Source organism: Kogia breviceps, chromosome 1 (genome assembly GCF_026419965.1).
Source record: "Kogia breviceps isolate mKogBre1 chromosome 1, mKogBre1 haplotype 1, whole genome shotgun sequence".
In the NCBI taxonomy this organism is placed as follows: domain Eukaryota; kingdom Metazoa; phylum Chordata; class Mammalia; order Artiodactyla; family Physeteridae; genus Kogia; species Kogia breviceps.
The window spans coordinates 147,197,331-147,222,057 of NC_081310.1; the positions used below are offsets into that span (position 1 = coordinate 147,197,331).

Consider the following 24,727-nt stretch of genomic DNA (forward strand, 5'->3'; position numbering starts at 1 on the left):
TAAAACCAATTAGTAGACTATCACAATGATGAGATGAAACAGGATAAGACCACAAATTAAGGCAGTGGTCATGGAGGTGGAGTAGAGGGGAAACATTTGTAATGTTGCAGGAGATAAAATCAATAAGGCGTAACAAGGGAGATAAAGAGGACTAGGAAATGTCTATGATTCTGGCTTGGCAAGTAAATGCAAGAATGGTGATCTACCACTAATCAAGAGAGGTAATGAAGGAGGGAGAATAGGTTTTGGAGCAACATAATGAATTCACTTTGGGACATCTTGGGTATGAGGTGCCTTATTACACAGTTGTAAATATGCATTCAGAATTCAGAAGAGAGCCTGGCTAGAGATGAGGTTTTAGGAATTACTGGCATGTGGGCTAATGAAAACCATAGTGATGGATGAGAGGTCTCTCAAAGAGAGCTGGGCAGAGAATACTGAATGAAGAAGTTATTGGTAAGGAAAGAGGCAGAGGAGCGCTTAGGAAGGTAAGAGGAAAACCATGGATACATGGTGTCTTCTAACTCAAGGAGAGCATAGCCAATAGGATTTCAAGTAAGATAAGGACTAAAAAAATGTAATCACTGAATCTGGGAATTCAAAAGTCACTGATAGGGCTTCCCTGGTGGCGCAGTGGTTGGGAGTCCGCCTGCCGGTGTAGGGGACACAGGTTCGTGCCCCGGTCTGGGAGGATCCCGCGTGCTGCGGAGCGGCTGGGCCCGTGGGCCATGGCCGCTGGGCCTGTGAGTCCGGAGCCTGCGCTCTGCAGGGGGAGAGGCCGCAGCAGTGAGAGGCCCGTGTACCACAAAAAAAAAAAAAAAAAAAAAAAAAAAAGTCACTGATAACTTCAGAATGTACCATTTTGCAGGATAGCTGAAGCAAAGTCATATTTCAGTAAATGTGTGCAGACTGGGTAACCTACTTTGATACAAATAATGAAACAGTACTCTAAAGATTAGATTAAATAGGACCAAAAAGTTGTCCAGCTCTCCTACTCCATCTTTCTAGTTCTTAATGTATGATGGTAACAGATGATTTTTCCTTCGACTGATAAAACTGAGCATCTCCAGGTTTTCTTTCTGTCTTTCTACTTAATAATATCTCTGGCTTTGGGGATAATTGTGTTTAGAACCAGAAAGTTTCCTCCTGCTATGAAGGTTTCCTTCTCGGGTAAAGGGCATAAAGTAAACCTCAAAAGACCGAGAACTTTGTCTTTTATTCCTCCAATTGCCTATCTTTCCTTTGGGCTTTTAATCAGACTTCAGTCCAGGACCCTTTACAAAAGAGGGACTAAATGAACAGTTGTTGAATGATTAGTATATAGAGCCAACAAAGAAGTTTATCACCCTCAGATTCCAAATATGTGTCAATTAGTCTTTGAAAGCAAGACAAGCTGAGAATGTTGAGATTAATATACCACCCCCCTCCCCACAAAAATAAGACAAGTTTAGATCACCTTACATGGAGTTCTGTAATATTCTGTGGCTTTTGATGTGGCTATTCCAGACCATGTCTTGTAGTAATCATTAAATGAGACTGATTTAATTGATCTGAAAATACAAAATAAGATCAGACAGTGAGTAGCATGAAAGTTTGCTTTTTAAAATTATTTTTATCAGAGTGGACTCTTTCAGATACCTTGTCACAAGACATTAGGCTGATCTGCAAATTCTCACATAGTTAATTCCAACAAATGAATCTAACATAATTTTCCACTAATACATGCAAATCACAAAAAAGGTCCACGCAAACCAGTTTTCTATAATAAGTGTAAATGTGCATCCATGTGTATATTATAAAAAGAAAAATATAGGTTTAAGATAACTGTGCCTTTCGTGACTAACATTGAAAAGAACTTTAAATAAAACATCATACCTGTACATTTTCTCTTTCTATGATAAACTTTCTTAAATTTCTATGCCAAATTTTAGTAAAATCATCTTTATTTTCTTTTTATTATGAGGAGAAATGAAACACCAGAATTGAGATTAGTTTAATTTTTACACAGAATCTGGCCACTTTCAATGAGGGAAAATAAACAACTCTTTTCTAATATTACTGCCAGCACATTTCCTTCCCTGTGCTAATATTACGAAATTCTAATGCGAGAGCAAAGACTGTTACAAAGTATTAAATGGGACCTATGAAACAGTCTCTTACTCTTAAATAACTGCATTTCCAATTTTTTTCTTACAATCTTCTTGAATGCAGAGATTCTCAACACTCCACAAACAAAACATTACTTTCAGGTATTTTTCAGACATGTGAAATCATCTATTAACTGACTTAAACAGATGCTTAAACATCAAATGTAAAAGACTTTACGTCTATTTTAATTTTAAATTCCTAGCTCTTTGGAGGAAGAAGCAAATTTTCAGTTATAACAGGTTATTAGCATTAATTTTTATAGGTAAATCATAGGTGCCTTAATATTTGACTCAATTTTGAAATTAATGGGGGCATATCTAAATGTGTTAATGCATTCATTTATTTAAATGATAATTACGGACACCTAATTTTAAGACTAACACTTTTCAAGTGTGTTATTGCTTTTGTAATCACACTTAAGTAGAAATCTGAAACTTGGTAAAGATAAATTAATCACTACTATTATTGCTTCCAGAGCTACATGTGTGCTTTATACTACTAAATGATATACTAAACTAACATTAATTTGCCAATGAAATGTTTCAGCATTTGGCAACGGAGGTAGCAAAATGAAAGGCTGCATTATATCTCCTGCATGAAAAAGCTTGTGATCAATTTGCTGTCACAGATCATTTAGCAGACAACAATGACCCAAGAGGAAGGAAACTGTCAACACGCTGTCTTGTGAAAAAAAAATACACCATCTTCAGGCACAATCGTCTCCATTGTTTTTTGTCTGTTTGACGATGACCCATGACCCTCTCCCTTCCCAACGGTGTCCTGTTCAATTTCAAGCTGTTAGCCTTCAGGGGCTTTCTTTTTTTCCCCTACAATAATTAAAAATATTACCCTAAAAGGTATAACTTTAGTATAGTTTGAATATACAAAACAGAATGCCTCAAACATTTGGGAATATCTGCACTTTCAATTCTATAAAGGAAATAGCCTTTTAAAATAAGAGAACAGTAACTATTTACTATTATTCAGATAAACTATGAAGGGATGTATACAGCATAAAAAAATACATGTGTTTATAGTTTCAACCAGTAACAGGAATTTATTGAGTATTATTGTTGGCATTATGAATATGAAAAAGTAGAAGACATAATTTTAAACTGAACATTACAGCTTATTATTATCCTGTTGGGAAAATAAGATATATATCTGAACTAGTAAATAGAATAGCTTGATATATTAACATAATAAACTGTTACACCATTTAACATAGACATTTGGAGACTACAATGACAGATACTTCTTTGGCAGTCGCAATAAGCAAAAACAATTTGGAGGAGGGAGCTATAACTTTGTCTTGGAGCCATTAGGGAAAGAGTCACTTGGATATGGACCTGGGACAAAGGAAGGAGGAATTTTAGGCCAAGGAAGGGAAGCAGTATTAGCAATAGCTTACATGACAAGGAGCATGGTGTGTGCATGCCTACATACAGAGGATGTTGGGGGAAGAGGTGAGAGTAACAAGATAACTGACTAGAGTAGAGAGTTCCAATTTCAGAGGAATTGGAATTTGATAAAAATAGGTGAAACAAGGCAATGCTGGGTCTTCAAATTTAGGCAGAGAATGGATTAGAGTCGATTCAGTAACCTTGATTTATTAGGTGATAGACAGTAATCAGAAGTTCTCAAATAAGGCAAGTAAACTATGAAATCAGTGATTGAGTAAGAGTTTTCTCTGGCATTAGCACGCAGAGAGGATTATATGAGAGATTAAATGTAGGGGGACCAGTTAGGAAATAAATTCAGTAACGCAGGCAAGAGATTCTGAGAGCTAATACTAGGGTGGGAGCAAAGATCAGGAAGGGGAGGAGATGAATCTACGAGAATGCTAAAGAACTGACTGAACCAGTTGCCTGATGGGGTGTGAAAAGTGAAGGAATTTGAGGGTCAAATATGCTCCTAAAACCCAGAAGACCACTTAGTTTTGCTATTAATAGAAAGCGTCTAGAGAAACCGAAGTAAAATATGAGTTTAATTTTAAACATGGGTTGTAGGTGATGACCTTTAGGAGTGTGACTGAGAAATTGGGACTGGAAATAAGAAATTTAGGTCAAATCAACACAAAGGTTGATAGATGACGCCATTAGGGAAAACAAACTCCAAAAGAGTAAGTAAGTGTTTAGAAAAGAGTGAGCAGAAACCAATTCACAGTTAAGGGGGGGGGGCTGTGAAAGAAACAAAAAGGATCATTAAGGGAAGAAGAGAATCATGGCAGCGCTATTTCATGGAAGCAACATCCCAACCATCGCCAAAGCCTAATGACTAAATTCTTAAATATCTCTGGATATTTAGTCAAGTATTCAACAGTATCATGACTAAGAGCACAGGCTCTGGAATCAGCTGGCCTGGGTTAAAACACTCTGGCACCATTTCTTATTAGCTGTGTAACTCCGGGCAAGTAGCCTAACCTCTCCATGTTTCCAGAGATAGAACTTTCTCCAGTGGTGGTTGTGAACATGCATAAAAACAGCCAAGGAAGGGTTTAGCATCCCTCAGCATTCAGTGTCAGCTGGTCTTCTCAACTGCCTTGGATAAGCACCTCATCATTTTTCTCCTGTAAACTCTAAACAGCTTCCTAATCGTTCATCTACCTCAGTCTCTCCCTATTCCAGGTTATCATGCCTCTGCTTGAAAGCCACAGTTGGTAAATTCTTCTATAGGATGACATATAAACAACTTTTAAATAGAACTTGAGGTTCTTCATCATCTGGCCATTTCCAACCTTTTCTTCCATCATTCATCTCCACATCCAGAAGCTCCATCACATGGAACTTCCTGGTGATCCTGAGTGTACCACAATATTACATGTCCATGTCTGTGCAAGCAGTTCTATTAGAGAGTCTTTTGCCCTCTGTGCCTGTCAAAGTCTTCCTTATTAAGGTTCAGGTACAATAAAAATAATACAGACATGAAGGTTGTCACAGTGGATATTGTGGTTGCCTCCCCGATAGCTGTTCCATTCTTCTCCCATTCTGTATATGCTCTGTGGTCTGATGGGACTGACCCCACCCCTGGCTCTAAGTCAGATGAGTGATAACTAGTTTAGGGACAGGAATCTGACCTAAATAGCTCCAATCAGAGTGAAACTTATTCTAGCTTTCTACATCTTGATCTCTGAGAGTCTTGATCCTCTTTGTTCTTCTTCAAGATTGCCTTGTTATTCTAAATGCTTTGCATTTCTAGATACATTTTAGACCACCTTGCCAGTTGTCAGAAAAAAAATAAGGCTGCTGAGATTTTGACTGAGACTGAATTGAATCTATAATTTGGGAAGAGTTGACACTGTAAGAATATCAAGTCTTTCCCAAGCAACAAACTTTGTATATCTCTATTTCTTTATGTCTTTTAAAATTTCTCTCAGATATATTTTGTGATTTTTCAGTATGGATGCCTTATTCATCTTTTGTCACATTTTGATGCTGTTGTAATGGTATTTTAAAAATTTCATTTTCTTTGTGTTGATTGTTAGTATATAAAAATATAGTTGATTTTTAAATATTCATCTTGTATCAAGGATCCTTGCTAAATTTACTTATTAATTTTCAACTTTCAAGCTTTGTGTATTCATTTGGATTTTACTATGTATATAGTTGTGTTGTCTGTGAATAAAGATGGCTTACTTTACCCTTTCCACAATTTATAACTTTTTTTTTTCCTTCCCTCATTGCACTGGCTAGGACTCCAGTACAATGTCAGATAGAAATGGTGATAATGGGCATATTTGTATTGTTCCTAAACTCAGGAGAAAAGCACTCAGCATTTCACATTTAAGTGTGAGGTTAGCTGTTGGATTTCTATAGACTCCTTTTATTGAAATAAGCAATTTTTTTTTTTTTTGCAGTACGCGGGCCCCTCACCGCTGCGGCCTCTCCCGCTGCGGAGCACAGGCTCCGATGCGCAGGCTCAGCAGCCGAGGCTCACGGGCCCAGCCGCTCCGCACCATGTGGGATCTTCCCGGACCAGGGCACGAACCCGTGTCCCCTGCATCAGCAGGCAGACTCTCAACCACTGCGCCACCAGGGAAGCCCTATAAAGCTCTAAGTGATCTGGCCCTGTCTACATCTCTTACTCTATCTCCTACCCATCTCCCTTCCCCCTTGCTGTGTTCCAGCTGCAGTGGCCTTCTTTCCGAGCCTCTAACACACCACTCTCACATCCAGTTTAGGATCAATACCCTAGTTTCTCCCTCTACCCAGAATCTCACTGTACCTATTAAGACATCACTCTCTCCCAACTTTTCACCCCCCTTTTTTCTTTTCATTGTCATGAATCTTGATTTTTCAAGATAACACCATGTACAAGTTTATTTCACCATGGCTCTCAAGTTGTTTCTGACTAAAGGTATAGTTAAAGTCTTTCTCCCAGACCCCAGATTTTATAGTCCTGTGATCAGTGCTGGATCCTCATGGTGCCGTCTGGTTACCTTGCTGCCTGTCTGATGAGGGACTCATTGCCCCAGACAAAGAACCAAAGGGCCAAAGTTTTCTCCCTGTAATGGGGTTTGCCCTTTTTCCTGCTCCTGCCTGAGACAGACCCCACCACTGCTACTGGCTGGTCTTCATCTGAGTGCTAGGGCACAGACAAGGTCAACGTTCTTCCTGTCAGGTCCCAATGAATCATTCTGTCGGTTTTTCTGGGTCTTCTAATTCTGAGTTTCTAACACTTCCAGGCACAGAGCCCCTTGACATAACATTGTCTCACATTCTGGGACAGAGCCTCGATCTGAGGGTTCCTTTTGATTTCATTCCTTTGGGAACATTTTACTATTATTAATCCACTAAGACGATCCTTGTTTTGGAGCATGTATAGTATAAAACCAAGATAGATCAAGTAATATGTCAACACTAGTAAGCTGGCTGTTTTCTGCATCTGATTAACTATCAAAATAAAGCTGATGGAAATGCTAGAGAAGCTGAATGCTGCAGAACCTACACCTTGTCCAGGTGTTCAAGGCTGAACTGATGTCACATTGTCAGGTGGTCTCCCAAGTGTACAATGGCTTTAGCCCTAACTCTCACCATTTTCCTCCAGGACTTTATCTTCTCCTAAACTGCTTGAATTTTTGTGATCTATAAAGGTTGGATCTATAATGTAGACAAAATTTTTTTTTCCTTTTCAGAAATAAAAACTAAAAACTAAAAGAATAGGCAACTAACATAGTTACATCAATTTTAATTCAATAGACTAGGAAGAATTCAAGATTCTCCATATTCTTCCTGAAAACATCATTTTTAAAAGGTATTGGAAGGGAGAATATATTTAAATTAAAAATAATTTTTCTAAGTTAAAAAAATGAAAATACAATTATGATAGAAAACACAGTTTAAATCAATAGTTCTTTTAGTGTATAAATTGGCAAAAAGTTGTATAAAGAAAAACTTACCTGTTAAATTTATCTGGCTCTTTAGGTGACTCAGAACTGTCATCTTTTGCTGTAAAGAAAAATATGAAAAGATTCTGGTTTACTCGAAAGACTGAATATATGGCCTTATGTGCACTCTTTCCAAAGCCTCAATAAGATGGTAAGAAAGGAATAAAAATAAGGTATAAAACCTCAAGGAGAGCAAAAGAAAGATGGCAAGAAAAATTTTCAAGATGGAAAGCAGATGTCAAGTGGTAACTATCTTAACAGGCCATAGAAATTTGAAACCTAACGACCTGATGAGGGGAGGCCAATAAAAAGCAAGCAGATTTACACTTCAGAACTTGAGAAACACTCAGGAATTGGAGGTATCAGATACCTCTGAAAACTGACAGGTATAGCATGGATGCCAAAGACATAGCCTTCATCCTATGTAACCAGAAGACCACCACTGCCCAGGCAGGAGGGAGTATGTCTAATTCTGGAGAAACTGAACCAGAGAGATTCAGGAGATAGCAGAACAAGAGTATGGTAAGGGACTGAAGGCAGGGAATAAATCAAATAAATCGTTTTGATAAGAAAGATTCCTTATTCTCGCTCTTTGTCCAGCTCCTAGAGTGTAAGTAGTTAACATCTCTCTCTTCAGGCATATAACTGGAGGATTCGTCTCAGAAAAAATAAGCAAGCCTAGCTAAAGGTAAGGAGGTCAGGTCCCCACTGAATAACCCTATAATGAAACAAAACCATCAACAAGTCCAATCTGCATCCAAAATTTCCAACCTTTTCAATGAATGATTTTCATTTATCATGTGTCCATCATACAGATGCATAGTCAAAGATCAGTAGATATCTGAGTAAAGTCATTATCATGAATGATGACAACCAAAACAAATAAGCAGGAAGAAAACAGGAACTAGGAACATACTTTTCTGGACATTTTCCAGAATATAGAACAAAAAACCAAAGAGATGGATAATAGGAGAAAATAGATTTTAAAAAATCAGAATAATAGATCAGTAGATCCCACGTCTAAAACTTTGGAGATTTAGAAGAGAGAACAGGGAAACTGGAGGGGACAGGTATTATAAAAGAAATCATAAAAGAAAAAAGTCCAGAACTAAAGAATTAGAGTTTGAGATTTAAATAGCCTATGAAATGCCCTACATGATGAATGAGGAGGAAAATATTTTCAGACTAAAGTTTAACCAAATTATGAACATTTAAGAGTGGAAAAAATACATTTTTAGGCATGTGAAGTAATAAAAGATTTAACTCTCATGTACTTGGAAGCTCCTGGATGAAGTGTTCCAACCAAATGAAGGAGCAAACCAACCAAGAGGAAAAGGAGGGATCAAGCAAGAGCTCCAATCCAAGAGGCAGACCAAAAGGTCACCCCAGGATCCCTATGAGAGAACTGCCAATTCAGAAAAGAAGGAACGGAATTCCCTGGTGGCGCAGTGGTTGAGAGTCCGCCTGCCGATGCAGAGGACATGGGTTCGTGCCCCTGTCCAGGAAGATCCCACATGCCGCGGAATGGCTAGTCCTGTGAGCCATGGCCGCTGAACCTGTGCGTCCGGAGCCTGTGTTCCGCAACGGGAGAGGCCACAACAGTGAGAGGCCCGTGTACCACAAAAAACAAAAACAAAACATAAAAGGAGGAGGAGCAGGAGTGCCTCAGCAAAGACGTCTTCCAGGGGGAAAAAATGAAACTGACTACCTGGTGTGTGTGTTTTGTTGGTTTGTCTTTACAGCTTTGTCAGAAAGTTTAGGGGAAACATAAATGGTAGATATTTTTTAAAAAAACAAATAGGGCTTCCCTGGTGGTGCAGTGGTTGAGAATCTGCCTAACGCAGGGGACACGGGTTCGAGCCCTGGTCTGGGAGGATCCCACATGCCGCGGAGCAACTAGGCCCGTGAGCCACAACTACTGAGCCTGCGTGTCTGGAGCATGTGCTCCGCAACGGGAGAGGCAGCGATAGTGAGAGGCCCGCGCACCGCGATGAAGAGTGGCCCCCACTTGCCACAACTAGAGAAAGCCCTTGCACAGAAACGAAGACCCAACACAGCAAAATTAAATTAATTAATAAACTCCTACCCCCAACATCTTCTTTAAAAACAAACAAAAAACAAATAAAAATCCAAAAAACAAAAACAAGGGAAGGAAAAAACAGGCCATTTGTACAAGAAAAATAATCATTCGTGGCTCACCTATGACGAATATTTACTAAGTCATATCAATGTAAACAAACAATACTAGGAGAATGGGGGGAGAAAACGTGAGTGGAAATGGCACATAAAAGCTAAATCTTTATCTTTCAGAAGAAGCCCATAAGTAATATCTAAACTGAAAACCCCAGAAATTTAGTACAGAATAAACTTAGAAATACAGTGGTGAATTCCAAAAGAAACAGATAAACGTGTTGAAAGCTGTTGGTACCTTGTCGGGGTGGGGACAGCTCTCAGCCATGGAAGGTGCGGCTTCCAAGGTCTGCTATATTTCCTTAAAAACCGATTGGTGTTATCTGTCCTTTAAAGCTATGCACAAATATTTCTTTGATAGAAAATAAATACTTAACATCTTTAGTTAAAACAACTTAGAGACTTTGCTGAAAAGTTCCTGGAACATCTGGTGCAATGAAATACAAAAAAGGACAAAAGAGGTCTGTAACTCCAGCAAACAGATCCATACAGGTCATCCTGTTAAAGTCAGGTTTTCCACATCTCCTGACATCTGTAGACAGCAGAATATCTGGAGTAATACTGTAATCATCAACAACAAAACTGGCTCTGAATAATGGTTCTAAAGCTCATGTTCTTTAATGAGAAGCTACTGGACTAAATTTCTCTTTCTCCTGACATTAAGAAAGAATATTTTCTAAAGGAAAGGGTATTCCTATACCTAACAACCAGTACTCCCTTTAAGAGAAAAAAACCCAACACCTGAAATCCTACAAGACATCACCTGCTTCAATTGTAGAAACAAGTTCCTCTAAAATTGTTCTATTGTTAAAAGAACTTAAAAAAAAAGTGAAAATTTGAGAACTTAAATTGAAGAAGAATCAAATGCTTACCACAACCTCTCCATAATTGCAAGCAGGATGGGATGGATTTGCACAATCATCAGGGTTTTTTTTAAAGTACCTAATGTGAATTAGTTGTATAATCTCCCTAATATTTTTATAATTCTTCTCCATTCTTGTATTTTGACTGTCATAATATCTGTCAGTAATTATATTATAGTTTTATTTATATAAGAATCTGAAACTTAGTAGAATGATTCTCCTTTAACAAAAGCTATAGGAATATACACATGGCTAAGAGAAAAACTATTATCTTAGGCTTGGCTACCATTCTCCAGTTTCATTATTCTTATATTCTTGTATTTTCTTTCAACCAAAGTTTTTAAAATTATGTGAACCCTATGTTTTAAATATCAAAACAAACATGATAAACAGAAAATAATATAATTTGACCATATAGCCATATAGTAATAAAAATTCACTAGGACAAACTGGAAAAAAGAAAAGATGTATGAGTTTACAGTAGTTCCCCCAGCTTCCCAGTGGGTGCCTAAAACCACACAGAGTACCAAACCCTATATATACTATGTTTTTTTTTTCCTATACGTACATACCTAAGATGAAGTTTAATTTGTAACTTAGGCACAGCTAAGAGATTAACAACAATAACTAATAATAAAATAGAACAATTTTAACAACATACTGTCATAAAAGTTATGGGAATGTGGTCTCTTTCTCTCTCAAAATATCTTGTACAAATTCAATGCCTTTTCCATCTTAACTAAGCTCTTATGCATTGTGGCCATACCTTTTGCAGTTTGAAGTACAAAAGCAAAACTAGCACAGATTTCTTTTCCATTCTTCACAGTTTCATGGATAGAAGATTCGTTCTTACAACCTCAGATATGATTTTTTTCTTTCCTTATTTAGTTGAGAACTTTCACCTTTTCACTTAAAGGAAGAACTTGTGGCTTCTCATTGGCATATCTGAATGGCCAAGTGGCACCACTCTTGTGCTTTGGGGTCATGATTAAGTAAGATAAGGGTCACTTGAACATAAGCACTGCAATACTTCAGATATCAGACAGTTTATTTGATAACCCAGATGGCTACTAAGTGACTAACAAGCAGGAGATGCTGGACAAAGAGATGATTCACATGCCGGGCAGGATGAAGCTGGATGGCAAGAGATTCTACCACACTACGCAGAATGGTGCACAACTTAAAACTCATGAATTGTTTATTTCTGGAATTTTCCACTTAATGCTTTCAGACCATGGTTGATCACAAGTAACTGAAAACTGGGAAAGTAAAATTGCAGTTAAGAGGGTACATGAAATCCCTTTGTAACAAATTAGGAAGTAGCAATACTCAGAATGTAGGAGGCAAAACAGTTGTTATGCACTGTCTCCTCCCAGACCTCCAAGTTTTCATGAACAGATTGAAGTATAACTTGGAAGGCACTTGAAAGATCCCCTTGTCCAACTCCCAACACTGGGCAAAAAGTTCTTTGACAACATCCCTGAACAAGTCATTAAGCTCTGCCAAATAAACACTAGTTATGAAAGCACACCTTTAGTGATAGGGTGTTTACCACCTGCCAATGTGGCCTTGCCCATTCTTAAGTGACTTGAATTGTTGGAAAATCCTTTCTCATGTTTGGTCAGCTGGGACCTCGATGGACTTTATCATTAGTGATGCTGCAACTACAGTGGCATTTGCTTCTAGAAAAGATCAGTTACCCCAACTGACTATATAATTTATTGTCCAAACTGGAACACAGAATGAAAGGGAAATAATTATACCAGGACTGTCCCAGGCAGTCTGGTATGTGTGAGCACCCAAACTATAAGTAAGGGAGTCAGGGTCCAGGCCACAAGGAGAAGAGGCTTGCAGGACATGGGAAGGAAGGTCATCAGGACCTCCAGCAATTGTGTGGTTTTTTTGGCTGTGTTGGGTCTTCACTGCTGCGCACGGGGTTCCTCTAGTTGTGGTGAGTGGGGGCTTATTCTTCATTGTGGTGCATGGGCTTCTCATTGCGGTGCCTTCTCTTGTTGTGGAGCATGGACTCTAGGAATGTGGGCTCAGTAGCTGTGGCTCGCGGGCTCTAGAGCGCAGGCTCAGTAGTTGTGGCGCACAGGCTTAGTTGCTCTGCCACATGTGGGATCTTCCCGGACCAGGGCTCGAACCTATGACCCCAGCATTGGCAGGCAGATTCTTAACCACTGCGCCACCAGGGAAGTGCCCACCAATCGGGTTTGAACTCAGAGTTTTTGCATTCTTGTCAACATGTCAAGGAAAAGGCTGGTATTCCAGAGAAGGGCCCACCAAACCAGAGTCGGGCAAGTTATCATTTTACACATGCTTGGTAGAAGGGCACTTGCTTTTCATATTAAGCTTGTGTTCAAATAGCTTCCCAAGAATTTTTCATAGACTAAAGATATGCTATGAAGTCAGGTCTCTTCTCTTCTGTACTTGGAAATTTTAATTCTTTGATCCCAAATGAATGACTTTATGTTCACCTCATTAAATTGGAGGCCCGGGGTCAGGGGGAATGCCGAGGGTGGATCTCTGGCCCTGCAGCTTGCTCTGTGTGGCCTTGGGCCAATCCCCTCATCACTGATCCTCAGCTGCCTCAGGGGAAGAGGCTAAGGATCAGATGAATAAATGTATGTGAAAGCATTTTGTAAACTATGAAGTAAAATCAGGATCTAAATTTATGTGTATTTTTTCATTCATTCAATCTACACATTTTTAATCAATACTTATAGCCAGAGACTGCTACCTGGGCACTGAGGATATTGCTGTAGCCTAAAATTAATGCCTACGGATATGATACAATTACCTGCCTCTTGAGTTTCTCATGTATACAAGTAACTATCTGTTCCACTTTTGTGTTATCCAAAAATGGGATAATTTCTCCTTTGCATTTTCCAGACCTCTTTATTAATATATTAAACGTATATGAAAGCTGATTCTTGCAGCACTGTAGTGGAGACCTTTTTTTTTCACAGACATAGAAAACAAACTTATGGTTACCAAAGGGGAAAGGGGGCGGGCGGGAGTAAATTAGGAGATTGGGATTAACATGTACACACTACTATATATAAAATAGACAACAAGGACCTACTGTATAGCACAGGGAACTCTACTCAATATTTTGTAATAACCTACAAGACAAAAGTATCTGAAAAAAATAGATATATAAAATAGATATATATGTATGTATAACTGAATCACTTTGCTGTACACCTGAAACTAACACAACATTGTAAATCAACTATTCTTCAATTAGGAAAAAATAAGGGATCACACTGATGGATTTGAAAAAGAGGTACAGTAGGAGAGATCTTAGTATGATTTCATTACTGAAAATGGATACAGAAAATATTGCCATATACAAGTTACTTGCTAGATCATTTACTTGCTATAAATAATTAATAACTGGCAAATAACAATAAGTAGGCACTTCTTACATTGTAATGGCTGGTGGAAAAGTCTTAGAATTATTTGCCTGTACAGAGTTTCATCTTTAATCAGTATATGGGCTGCTTCCAAATTCACTGGATTTTCTAGCACTGGATTAGAAAACATAACCTGTAGGAAAACATATAGAACATAGAGTTTTTAAAGTAACTTTTTTCTTAGAGCAAAAAGACAAACCAATACATACAACATTCAAGAAGCGTTCATTAAATGCCTACAATGTATCCACCTGGAGATAGAGACAAACACAAAAGAGACATGGTCCCTACTCTCAAGAAACACTTGATCTATCTTGGCTTTATACTGTACATTCATGAGCCAAACATTAGGATCAAAGCAAGTTACAAGCTCCTTCCTGTAACTTATTTCTTCCTATCACATAAATTTAAATTGAGTTTTTGTGTAAAGGGAAGTAAACATTAGAAAACATTGAAACATTTCCATTAAAAAATACATTACATTTTAACATGAGATCATATTTAGATCGTGAATAAACAAACACATGTATTAAAAACTTGCATGCAATTCAATATCCCTCCAGATCACTGAACGCTTAACTTGGTATCTGTAGTAGTTTTCTATTGCTGCTATAACAAATTACCACAAATTTAGCAACTAAATCAACACAAATTTATTATCTCACATTTCTACAAGTAGGAAGTCGGGGTTGATTGAGCTGGTTTTTCTTTTCCAGACTGAACAAGACTGAAATCAAGTCGTCGGTTGGCTGGGCTCTTACCAGAGGCTCTGGGAAGAACATGCCTCCCAACTCATTCAGGCTGTCTGTTAGCTGAATTCAGTTCCTGAATTCAGTATTTGTAGGACTGAGTTTTCCGTTTCTTTCCTGGTGATTAACTGGGGGCTACCCTCAACCTTGAGATGTCTCTCACCAGTCCTTACACTTGGACCCCTACATGTCAGAGGCAAAGGTGTGAAAAATCCTTCTCATGTTTGCTCCCCTCCTGTCATATCCTTTCTCTGTCTTTACTGCATTTCTCTGAGTGACTCTTCTGTCTTCCTTTTCTGTTGTTAAGAGCTCATGTGATTACCTTGGGCCCCCCTGCATATTTCAAGAATAACCTTTCTATTTTAAGGTGAGCTGATTAGTAACCATAGTTCCATCTGCAAAGTTCCTTCACACCTAGAGATTAGTGTTTGATTGAGTAACAGAGAATGGGAGTCTTGGAGGACATCTTCAAAATTCTGCCTACAATAGTATTTGCACATCTGGACAAAATAGGTGACCAGTAGTAACCAAAACTTAATAGTTCTGCTAGACCATGATCTTGTTTATCTGGCATCTCAAAATTAATATTAGCCCAAATTTGAAAAATTTATTCAATAATTCAATATATTGAATCTTACATTATAACATACAAATTAGATAATAAAATATAGCCAAAGGAATAACTACCAGAATGTCTTAAGTGTAGATATAGGTCAGTGTGGATTACTGTGACTTAAGAGTCATGGAAATGATGGCAATCTTTCACTAATAAAAGCAGTAATCTGACATCTGATATTTCAAAACCAACAAGAATTTTCTGCTGGTTTTTTTTCCCTATTTGGAAAACACATTGGGCTATATTTTCCAGAATATTATAATTGCTTAAATAGGATTGCACTATATCTTTCAAAGTGGGTGGGAAGCAGATGAAACTTTTCTTCAAGAGAAAGCTTTTGCTCTTTGGCTGGAGAGATAATCTTACTCAGAGAGGCACATCTGGTAAAGTTTATTCAATAGTCTTTGCATTGACCACTGTGCCTAAGACCTTTTCATATAATATATACACAAGCTATTAAGTATATTTAATGATTTTTTAAGAACTAGAATGTAAGGAATAATTAAAATATACAAACCAGACACCTTGCTAAAATAGTAAAAAAATAAAATCACAGTCCAACTTTTAAAGTGACCATGTGATAGTATGAAATAATATAAAAAGCCATCTGGAGGATAAATACAAAAATCTGAAGCATCAATAAACAACTGTACCAGTGGGTATATTTTGTAATATCCAATTAGTTATAGCCCATGAAATTGGAATTTCTTCTGTGGATGAGTGTTGGTACTTACTTTTGCATTGTATATGGAAGTACAAGTTTTCAAAGAAATCAAGATCATCAAAATTTTAGGAGGAGATGATAAGCATATTTAGACTTTAAAATATTTTAAACACCATTTCAAGTACCACCCCCTTGTATAACAATGTGATAATTATAAATGTCTCACCTGTTGTTCAAAAGGTAGTAGTCAGAAAGCAATCAAAATTTAAATTACTTAAATAAAATGAAAAACTCAGTTCCTCAGTTACAGTAGCCACATCTCAAGTGCTCAGTAGAACATGAGACTAGAGGCTACTATATCGGACAGCACAGATATTGAACATTTCCGTAAGCAAGGAAAGTTCTATTGGGCAGCACTGACCTTCAAAGTACTATTAAATAGCCATTAAAATATTAATTGTAGCAATCTGGAAATTACATGAGATAAAATGTTAAGTGTAAAATAAATAGGCTATATAATTTGAACATATATACCATCATGGTAACGATGTAAAAATTCAGATTTGTTGCTTCAATCATGTTACTTAGTACGTATCACACAAATTAGACTTGTTTCCTGACCTCAGGGAGCTTACAGTCCAACAGGGGTACATAGATAAGGAAACAGTATATGCATTAGAGCATTATAGTGCTCTCACAGAGATTTGCTTAGGGTACCACTTTGCAAAGAAAACCTCCTTCCCCCCAAAACCAAAGCCATCAGTTTCACCTAGGAAAGGAAATCAGGAAAGGCATTGCAGAGGAGGGCTCTTTTGACCCGACTCTTAACAATGTGAGCAGCTGCTTGCTGAACGGACTGGGAAAGAGGGAATACAATGGGTTGCTAGTCAGATGGGGAACTGGACTGAGCACTTTTTAAAGTGCAAGGCTGACTTGGGTTTGTAAGTTTAGAGTTTAGGACTCTATTAATGCTTTTTAACCTGTATTGAACCAAGCACTGTGAGTGAAAAAACAAAAAAAAGAAGGTATCAATAGGAGCGGGATCCCACAGTGTGTTTGGGAGAGTTGAAGCCAAGGTGTGAGAAGTAGATCATCATTTGTCAGGCAACAGAATTTGGGCTTGACCCTGCAGGAAATGTGGAACTGAAGATTTAAAACCGAAACACAGGAGACAAAATTAGAAGAAAATGCTAATAACAATAGGGTAAGGAATTTTCTTTATGATTACCAGTGATTTTCTTTTCCTTTCCACTATCTTAAAAATCTTCTCTAATGTGGGCATATTTGTTGAATAAATCTATTTGAAAAATAAAAACAACTGTGTAATCTATTGGCTTTCCATGATATATTTGGCAACACTTTGTTGTCATTTTGTATTACAGGTTAAAACTAAGAACAATCAAAATATTAACTAGATTTTATTGAATTCTTTTTTTGGACAACTCATGGTTCTAAGTACTTTACATGTATTTATTCATTTAGTCCTCACAAGTTATATGAGGTACCTACTAACAGCCCCATTTTACTGATGAAGAAACTGAGGCAATGAGAAGTGAAAAAAACTTGTCCAACAGTGCAAAGGTATTAAGTGGCAGAACCAAGATGTGAAGCCAAGCTATCTAAATTTACAGCCCCCAATGTACCTTTTACTGAATTATTCTGCTATTAAAAGTTTTCACCATTTCATTTTGTTTTGCCCACACTCATTACATTCCTGAGAACATTCATTTTTACTATTTTTAAGGTCAATCCTATTTAGGTGGAAGAGATAGGATGACTCAGTTTGAAGGAATCCAAAAGATCAACTGCAAATCTCTGCACAACATGCTCACTTACTTCCTCAAAGTTTTTGCTCCATTCTCTCTCCCAGAACATGACCTGGCACTGCTATATATGCTCAACACATATTTGTAGAATGAATGAATAAATAAATTGAACATTGAATTTTTAAAAATATTAAATTTTACTCAGCATACTAAGATGACTAGACAGAAAGTTAATGATTAGTTTTATTTTATTTTCAAAAACAAGAAATGGGAGAGATAAAATTTGTGTTATAATTCTATGTTACAGAGAAAATTCAATTAAGCCAGAATACTTTACTCTCCAGGTATTCCAGATGATCAAAATTTAATAGTTTATCTCTATATATTATCAATGATAAATAGAATATCGTGGACAGAATCTAGTGGATAGAATCTCACTGAGCCAGATGTAAGTGGTCAAAGCAAGTGCCACTCAAATCATTTATCTTAGCATTTCAGGATGAGAAGGGAGGCTCTTTGAGGGTCAGGAATAACACAACACTGAAGCATGCTTCTAAAGACCATGGATCTAGGAGGTGAAGGGTGCATTCTAGAAACAGGCATCTACTGAGGAGAGGAGGAAATTCCTGGTTTAATTGTTCACTGGGTTTGATATGAAAGCTTATAAAAGCAGGTCTCTAATACTGTCAGAAACAAAGGATAAAGCTGAATATTTTACGTTGTAGTCACTTGATTCACCTCTCGGAGGAAGGCAAGGTTCATGAATGCGGAAAGATCCAAAAGGCCTGTTCAACATTATAAAGTGAAGTTAGGAGCCAAAAGCAAACCTAAGACTGTATTTCCAGAGTTGAAACCATCCAAACAGTTCTTTTCTTCTTTTATAAAATACATATTCTTTGGTTGGGAAGGTCCTAATCTATCGATTTCACTTTAAAAATAATAGTTTTTATAATTCAAGTTCCACTTTACAGTCTTGATGTAGAAATGTTATTGATTTATATAAGCTTACTCAAATCCTTTAAACATTTAACTCTGCATTGTACATTTTATTCATCATACTTTGAGTAATTGGGGTAATTAAAAGTATTAAAGACAGCATTATATTAATCTGTTCTTACCTGGAGGGTAAGTAAGATGCTGTTCAATGTATAGCTTCTATTCCACTTATGAGTGTTGTCCAAAAAATCTATACAGGGACGGCCAGTATGTGGGTCTACTGTATTAAAATAATACATTAATATTAATACATAAAATTATTATTTAAAACTTATGAATATCAACAGGTCATAGCAAAGTTAGAAAGCAAATGACAAAGCAGGAAAATTATTTGCATTGAATGTGACAGACACTTTAATACAGAGCAGCTGTTAGAGCATGGACTTTGGTGTCAGACACACAGATTTGACAGTTGACCCCTCCACTTATCAGGTGTGTGACACTGAGCAATTAACTTTACCTCTCTAGGTCTCACTTCCTTAGTATATGAAATGGGGATATGATTGAAGTACCTACTTTCACTGAAAAGAATTTAAAAAATAAAGCCCTTAACAGAGTACCTGGCACATAGTGGATCCTCAAAAAATGATAGCTATCATTATTAATAATACTTTTATTAATGTATAAATAATTTTTGTAAAGGAATAAGAAAAACATTTATATTCCAATAGAAAAATCTTGCAATAAAAAGGTAAGACCTGGGAAGAAAATTTTGAAAAGGTGAAAAGAGGGGTGTTTGATTTGGTACATTGTATTGTAAACTACAATAATAGTAATAGCGCAATGGACACAAGATTTGAGTGAACAATGCGATGAAAGATTTAGAAACAAATCCTAGTTGGTATTAAAACTGTTGTAAGTTACAAGTGAAATTATGACTCAAGGGTGAAAGAAAAGATGATGGTATAAAAAGTTTTGTGCACACTATTCATGGTCCTCCAGTATTTGCTCTTCCTTTCCTCCATTTCTTCTCTCTATAATAAGAAACTTGATGCCTGCCCCATCCCCATTCCCCCATGTGGTTTTAGATGAATACATAGTTGCCCACATTTTCCCAGCCTTTCCTCTAACAAGATGTGGCCGTATGACTAAGTCTTAATCATGGGACATCGGCAGAAGTAAAGTGTGCACCTTCTGGATCATATTTTCTTTAGGAAGCTGTTCTGCGCTCTTCTCTTTTTCTCTCCCTTTACCACTGGCTGGAAATAGTGACAGAGTAAATGTCTTAGGTCCAGAAATGGAACCCACACATTGGGGATGGCAAAACCTCCCTGCCAGCTTTGTTCCATTATATCAATATATAAATTGGAAAGATATATGAAAGGTTGGCCTATGCCCTAACACAGTTAATTAACTAAGTCAGTATTTGGCAAAAAATACACACACACACACACACACACACACGTGCGTGTGCGCGTGTGTGTGTGTAGTTTTTGGGTTTTTTTATTAAATAGAATTATATTTTACATTTTATTCTTCACAGTATTTTTTTCATTTAATAGTAAATTGTCAACATATTTCTGGACATGTTTATTCAAAAAATATTTGAGCACTAACAATATGCCAGGTAGTGAAGATTCTAGGGCATAAGAATGACTAAAGAGTAAAGTCTTCATATATCTTCCTTGCTATGTTTAAAAGCAATGTACATAGCTGTAAGATATTTTACTTAAAAATTCCTATATTAATGGACATTGGAGTTATTTCTCTTTTCCTTATTTCCAACATTGTTACTGGAAACAAAATCTTTATTAATTAAATATTAATACGAATATTAAGCATATTCTTTATATAGATCCCTAAAGTCTACACCCCCAAACTGTTAGAACTAGTAAATGAATTTGGTAAGGTTGCAGGATAAAAGATTAATATACAGAAATCTATTGCATTTCTATATACTGATGATGAAATATCAGAAAGAGAAAAGAAAAAAAATCCCATTTAAAATAGCAGCAAGAAAAACCCCTAGAAATAAATTTAACCAAAGAGGTGAAGGACCAATACCCTGAAAACTATGAAACACTGATAAAGGAAAATGAAGACGATTCAAAGAAATGGAACAATATCCCATGCCCTTGGATTGGAAGAATTAATATTTTTTAAATGGCCATACTACCCAAAGCAATCTACAGGTTTAATGCAATCCCTATCAAAATACCCTGGACATTTTTCACAGAACTAGAACAAATAATCCTAAAATTCATATGGAGCCACAAAGGAATCTTGAGAAAAAAGAACAAAGCTGGAAGTATAACCCTCCCAGACTTTAGACTATACTAGAAAGCTACAGTAATCAAAATATCATGGTACTGACACAAAAACAAACACATAAATCAATGGAACAGAACAGAGAGCCCCAAAATAAATCTGTGCACTATGGCCAATTCATCTACAACAAAGGAGGCAAGAATATACAATGGAGAAAAGACAGTTTCTTCAACAAGTGGTGTTGGGAAAACTGGGTAGCCACATGCAAAACAATGAGATTAGAACATTCCCTTGCACCATATACAAATTAAATTCAAAATGGTTTAAAGAACTAAATGTAAGACCAGAAACCATAAAACTCCTAGAAGAGAACATAGGTGGAATACTCTTTGAAATAAATTATAGCAATATTTTCTTGGATCGGTCTCCTAAGGCAAAAGAAATAAGAGCAAAAATAAACAAATGGGACCTAATTAAACTTAAAATCTTTTTCATAGCAAAGGAAACCACTGACAAAATGAAAAGACAACCTACGGAATCATAGAAAATATTTGCAAATGATGCTACTACCAACAAGGGGTTAATACCTACAATATACAAACAGTTCACATGGCTTAATATCAAAAACAAAAAAAACAATCAAAAAATGGGCAGAAGACCTGAACAGACGTCTTTTCAAAGAAGACATACAAATGGCTAACAAGCACATGAAAAGATGTTCAAATCACTAATTATTAGAGAAATGCAAATCAAAACAACAAGATATCACCTCACATCTGTCAGAATGGTTATCATCAAGTCTACAAATCACAAATGTTGGCAAGGATGTGGAGAAAAGGGAACACTTATACACTGTTGGTGGGAATGTAAATTGGTACAGCCACTATGGAAAACAGTATGAAGGTTTGTCACAAAACTAAAAACAGAGCTACCATATGATCCAGCAATTCTACTCCTGGGTATATATCCAGAAAAAATGAAAACACTAATTCAAAAAGATACATGCACCCCAATATTCACAGCAGCACTATTTACAATAGCCAAGATACAGAAGCAATCCAAGTGTCCATCAACAGCCTCACCCACCAGGGGGTGGACACCAGAAACAAGAAAACAATGATCTGGCAGCCTGCAGAACTAAGTCCACAAATGCAAGTCAGAAACTACCCTGAGACCAGATGGTCCCTGTCCCTTGGAAGACAAGAGGGGAGTGTACTTCTGGGACACAAAGGACATCCCTTACAGAGGGCCACTTCTCCAAGGTTGAGAAACATAACCAACCTTCCACATACATAAAAATAGAAATAGAAATTTAGACAAAATGAGACAGCAGAGGAAAAGGTTCCAGATGAAAGCAAAAGATAAAACCCCAGAAGAAGAATTAAGTGACATGGAGATAGGCAATCTACACAAGGAAGAGTTCAGAGTAATGATCACAAAGATGATCCAAGAGCTCAGGAAAAGAATGGAGACACAGTGTGAGAAGTTACAGGAAGGTGTTAACAAAGAATTAGAAAATATAAAGAACAACCAAGAAGAATACAATATTGTATTGAAGAATACAATAACTGAAATGGAAAATACACTAGAAGGAGTCAATAGCAGAATAAATGAGGCAGAAGAACAGATAAGTGAGCTGGAAGACAGAGTGGTGGAAATCACTGCTGCAGAAGAGAATAAAGAAAAAACAATGAAAAGAAATGAGGACAGTTTAAGAGACCTCTAGGACAATGTCAAATGCACCAACATTTGCATTATAGGGGTACCAGAAGAAGAAAGAGAATAAGGGACTGAGAAAATATTTGAAGAGATAACAACTGAAAAGGTCCCTAATATGGGAAAGGAAACAGCACCCAAGTCCAGGAAGTGCAGAGGCCCACACAGGATTAACTCAAGGAGAAATACACCAAGACACATAGTAATCAAACTGACCAAAATTAAAAATAAAGAGAAAAATATTAAAAGCAACAAGGGAATCTCCATAAGGTTATGAGCTGACTTTTCAGCAGAAACTCTGCAGGCCAGAAGGGAGTGGCACAATATATTTAAAGTGATGAAAGGGGAAAACCTACAACGAAGAATACTCTACCCAGCAAGGCTCTTGTTCAGATTTGACTGAGAAATCAGAAGCTTTACAGACAAGCAAAAGCTAAAAGAATTCAGAACCACCAAACCAGGTTTAAAACAAATCCTAAAGAAACTTCTCTAGGTGGAAAAGAAAAGCCCACAACTAGAAACAAGAAAATTACAAAATGGGAAAGCTCACCTGTAAAGGCAAACATACAGTAAAGATAGGAAATCATCCACACACAAATATGATATCTAAACTAGTAATCATGAGAGAAGAAGAGTACAAATGCAAGGTATTTGAAATGCATTTGAAATTAGGAGATCAGCAACTTAAAATAATCATGTATATGTATAGAATGCTATATTGAAACGTCATGGAACCACAAACCAAAAATCTATTTATATATATATATATATATATATATATATATATACAAAAAATAAGATAACCAAATATAACACTAAAGATAATCATATCACAAGGGAAGAGAACAAAAGACGAAAGAAAATAAAGAATAAGGACCTATTGTATAGCACTGGGAACTATATTCAATATCCTGTGATAAACCATAATAGAAAACAGTAAGCAAAAGAATATATAAATGCAAAAAAATATATATATAAATGTATAACTGAATAACTTTGCTATAAAGCAGAAATTAACACATTTAAATCAACTATACTTCAATAAAATATTTTTAAAAAAGAGGAAAGGAAGAAAGAAGACCTATAAAAACAAATGCACAACAATTAACAAAATGACAATAAAAACATACATACTGATAATTACCTTAAATGTAAATGGATTAAATGCTCCAGCCAAAAGACACAGACTGGCTGAATGGGTACAAAAACAAGACTCAAATATATGCTGTCTATAAGAGATTCACTTCAGATCTAGAGACTCATACAGACTGAAAATGAGGGGATGGAAAAAGGTATTCCATGCAAATGGAAATCAAAAGAAAGCTGTAGTTGCAATACTTATATCAGACAAAATAGACTTTAAAATAAAGACTGTTATAAGAGGCAAAGAAGGACAGTACATAATGACCAAAGGAACAATCCAAGAAGAAGATATAACAATGGAATATATATATATATGCATCCAACACAGGAGCACCTCAATATATAAGGCAAATGTTAACAGACATAAAAGGAGAACTTGACAGTAACAAAATAATAGTGGGAGAGCTTAACACCCCACTAACAAATGGACAGATCATCCAGATAGAAAATCAATAAGGAAACACAGGTCTTAAATGACACATTAGACCGGATGGACTTAATTGATATTTATAGAGCTTTCCATCTGAAAGCAGCAGAATACACAGTCTTTTCAAGTACAAATGGAACTATCTCCAGGATAGCTCACTTGCTGGGGCACAAAGCAAGTCTCAGTAAATTTAAGAAAACTGAAATCATATCAAGCATCTTTTTCGACCACAAGACTATGAGATTAAAAATTAACTACAAGAAAATAACTTCAAAAAAACATAAACATGTGGAGGCTAAACAGTATTCTACTAAACAACCAATGGATCACTGAAAAATTCAAAGAGGAAATCAAAAAGGTACCTAGAGACAAATGAAAATGAAAACACAATGATCCAAAACCTATGGAATGTAGCAAAAACAGTTCTAACAGG

At 36.6% G+C, this 24,727-nt stretch overlaps 1 protein-coding gene across 1 annotated transcript in view; it reads right to left on the reverse strand.

Annotated features, from left to right (window-relative positions):
* UBE2U (ubiquitin conjugating enzyme E2 U) overlaps positions 1-24,727 on the reverse strand; it is a 37,853-nt gene that overhangs the window by 6,019 nt on the left and 7,107 nt on the right. Inside the window, 4 exon segments of the mRNA XM_059058612.1 lie at positions 1,462-1,550; positions 7,547-7,595; positions 14,022-14,142; positions 18,923-19,020. Coding sequence (XP_058914595.1) covers positions 1,462-1,550; positions 7,547-7,595; positions 14,022-14,142; positions 18,923-19,020 — 357 coding nt within the window.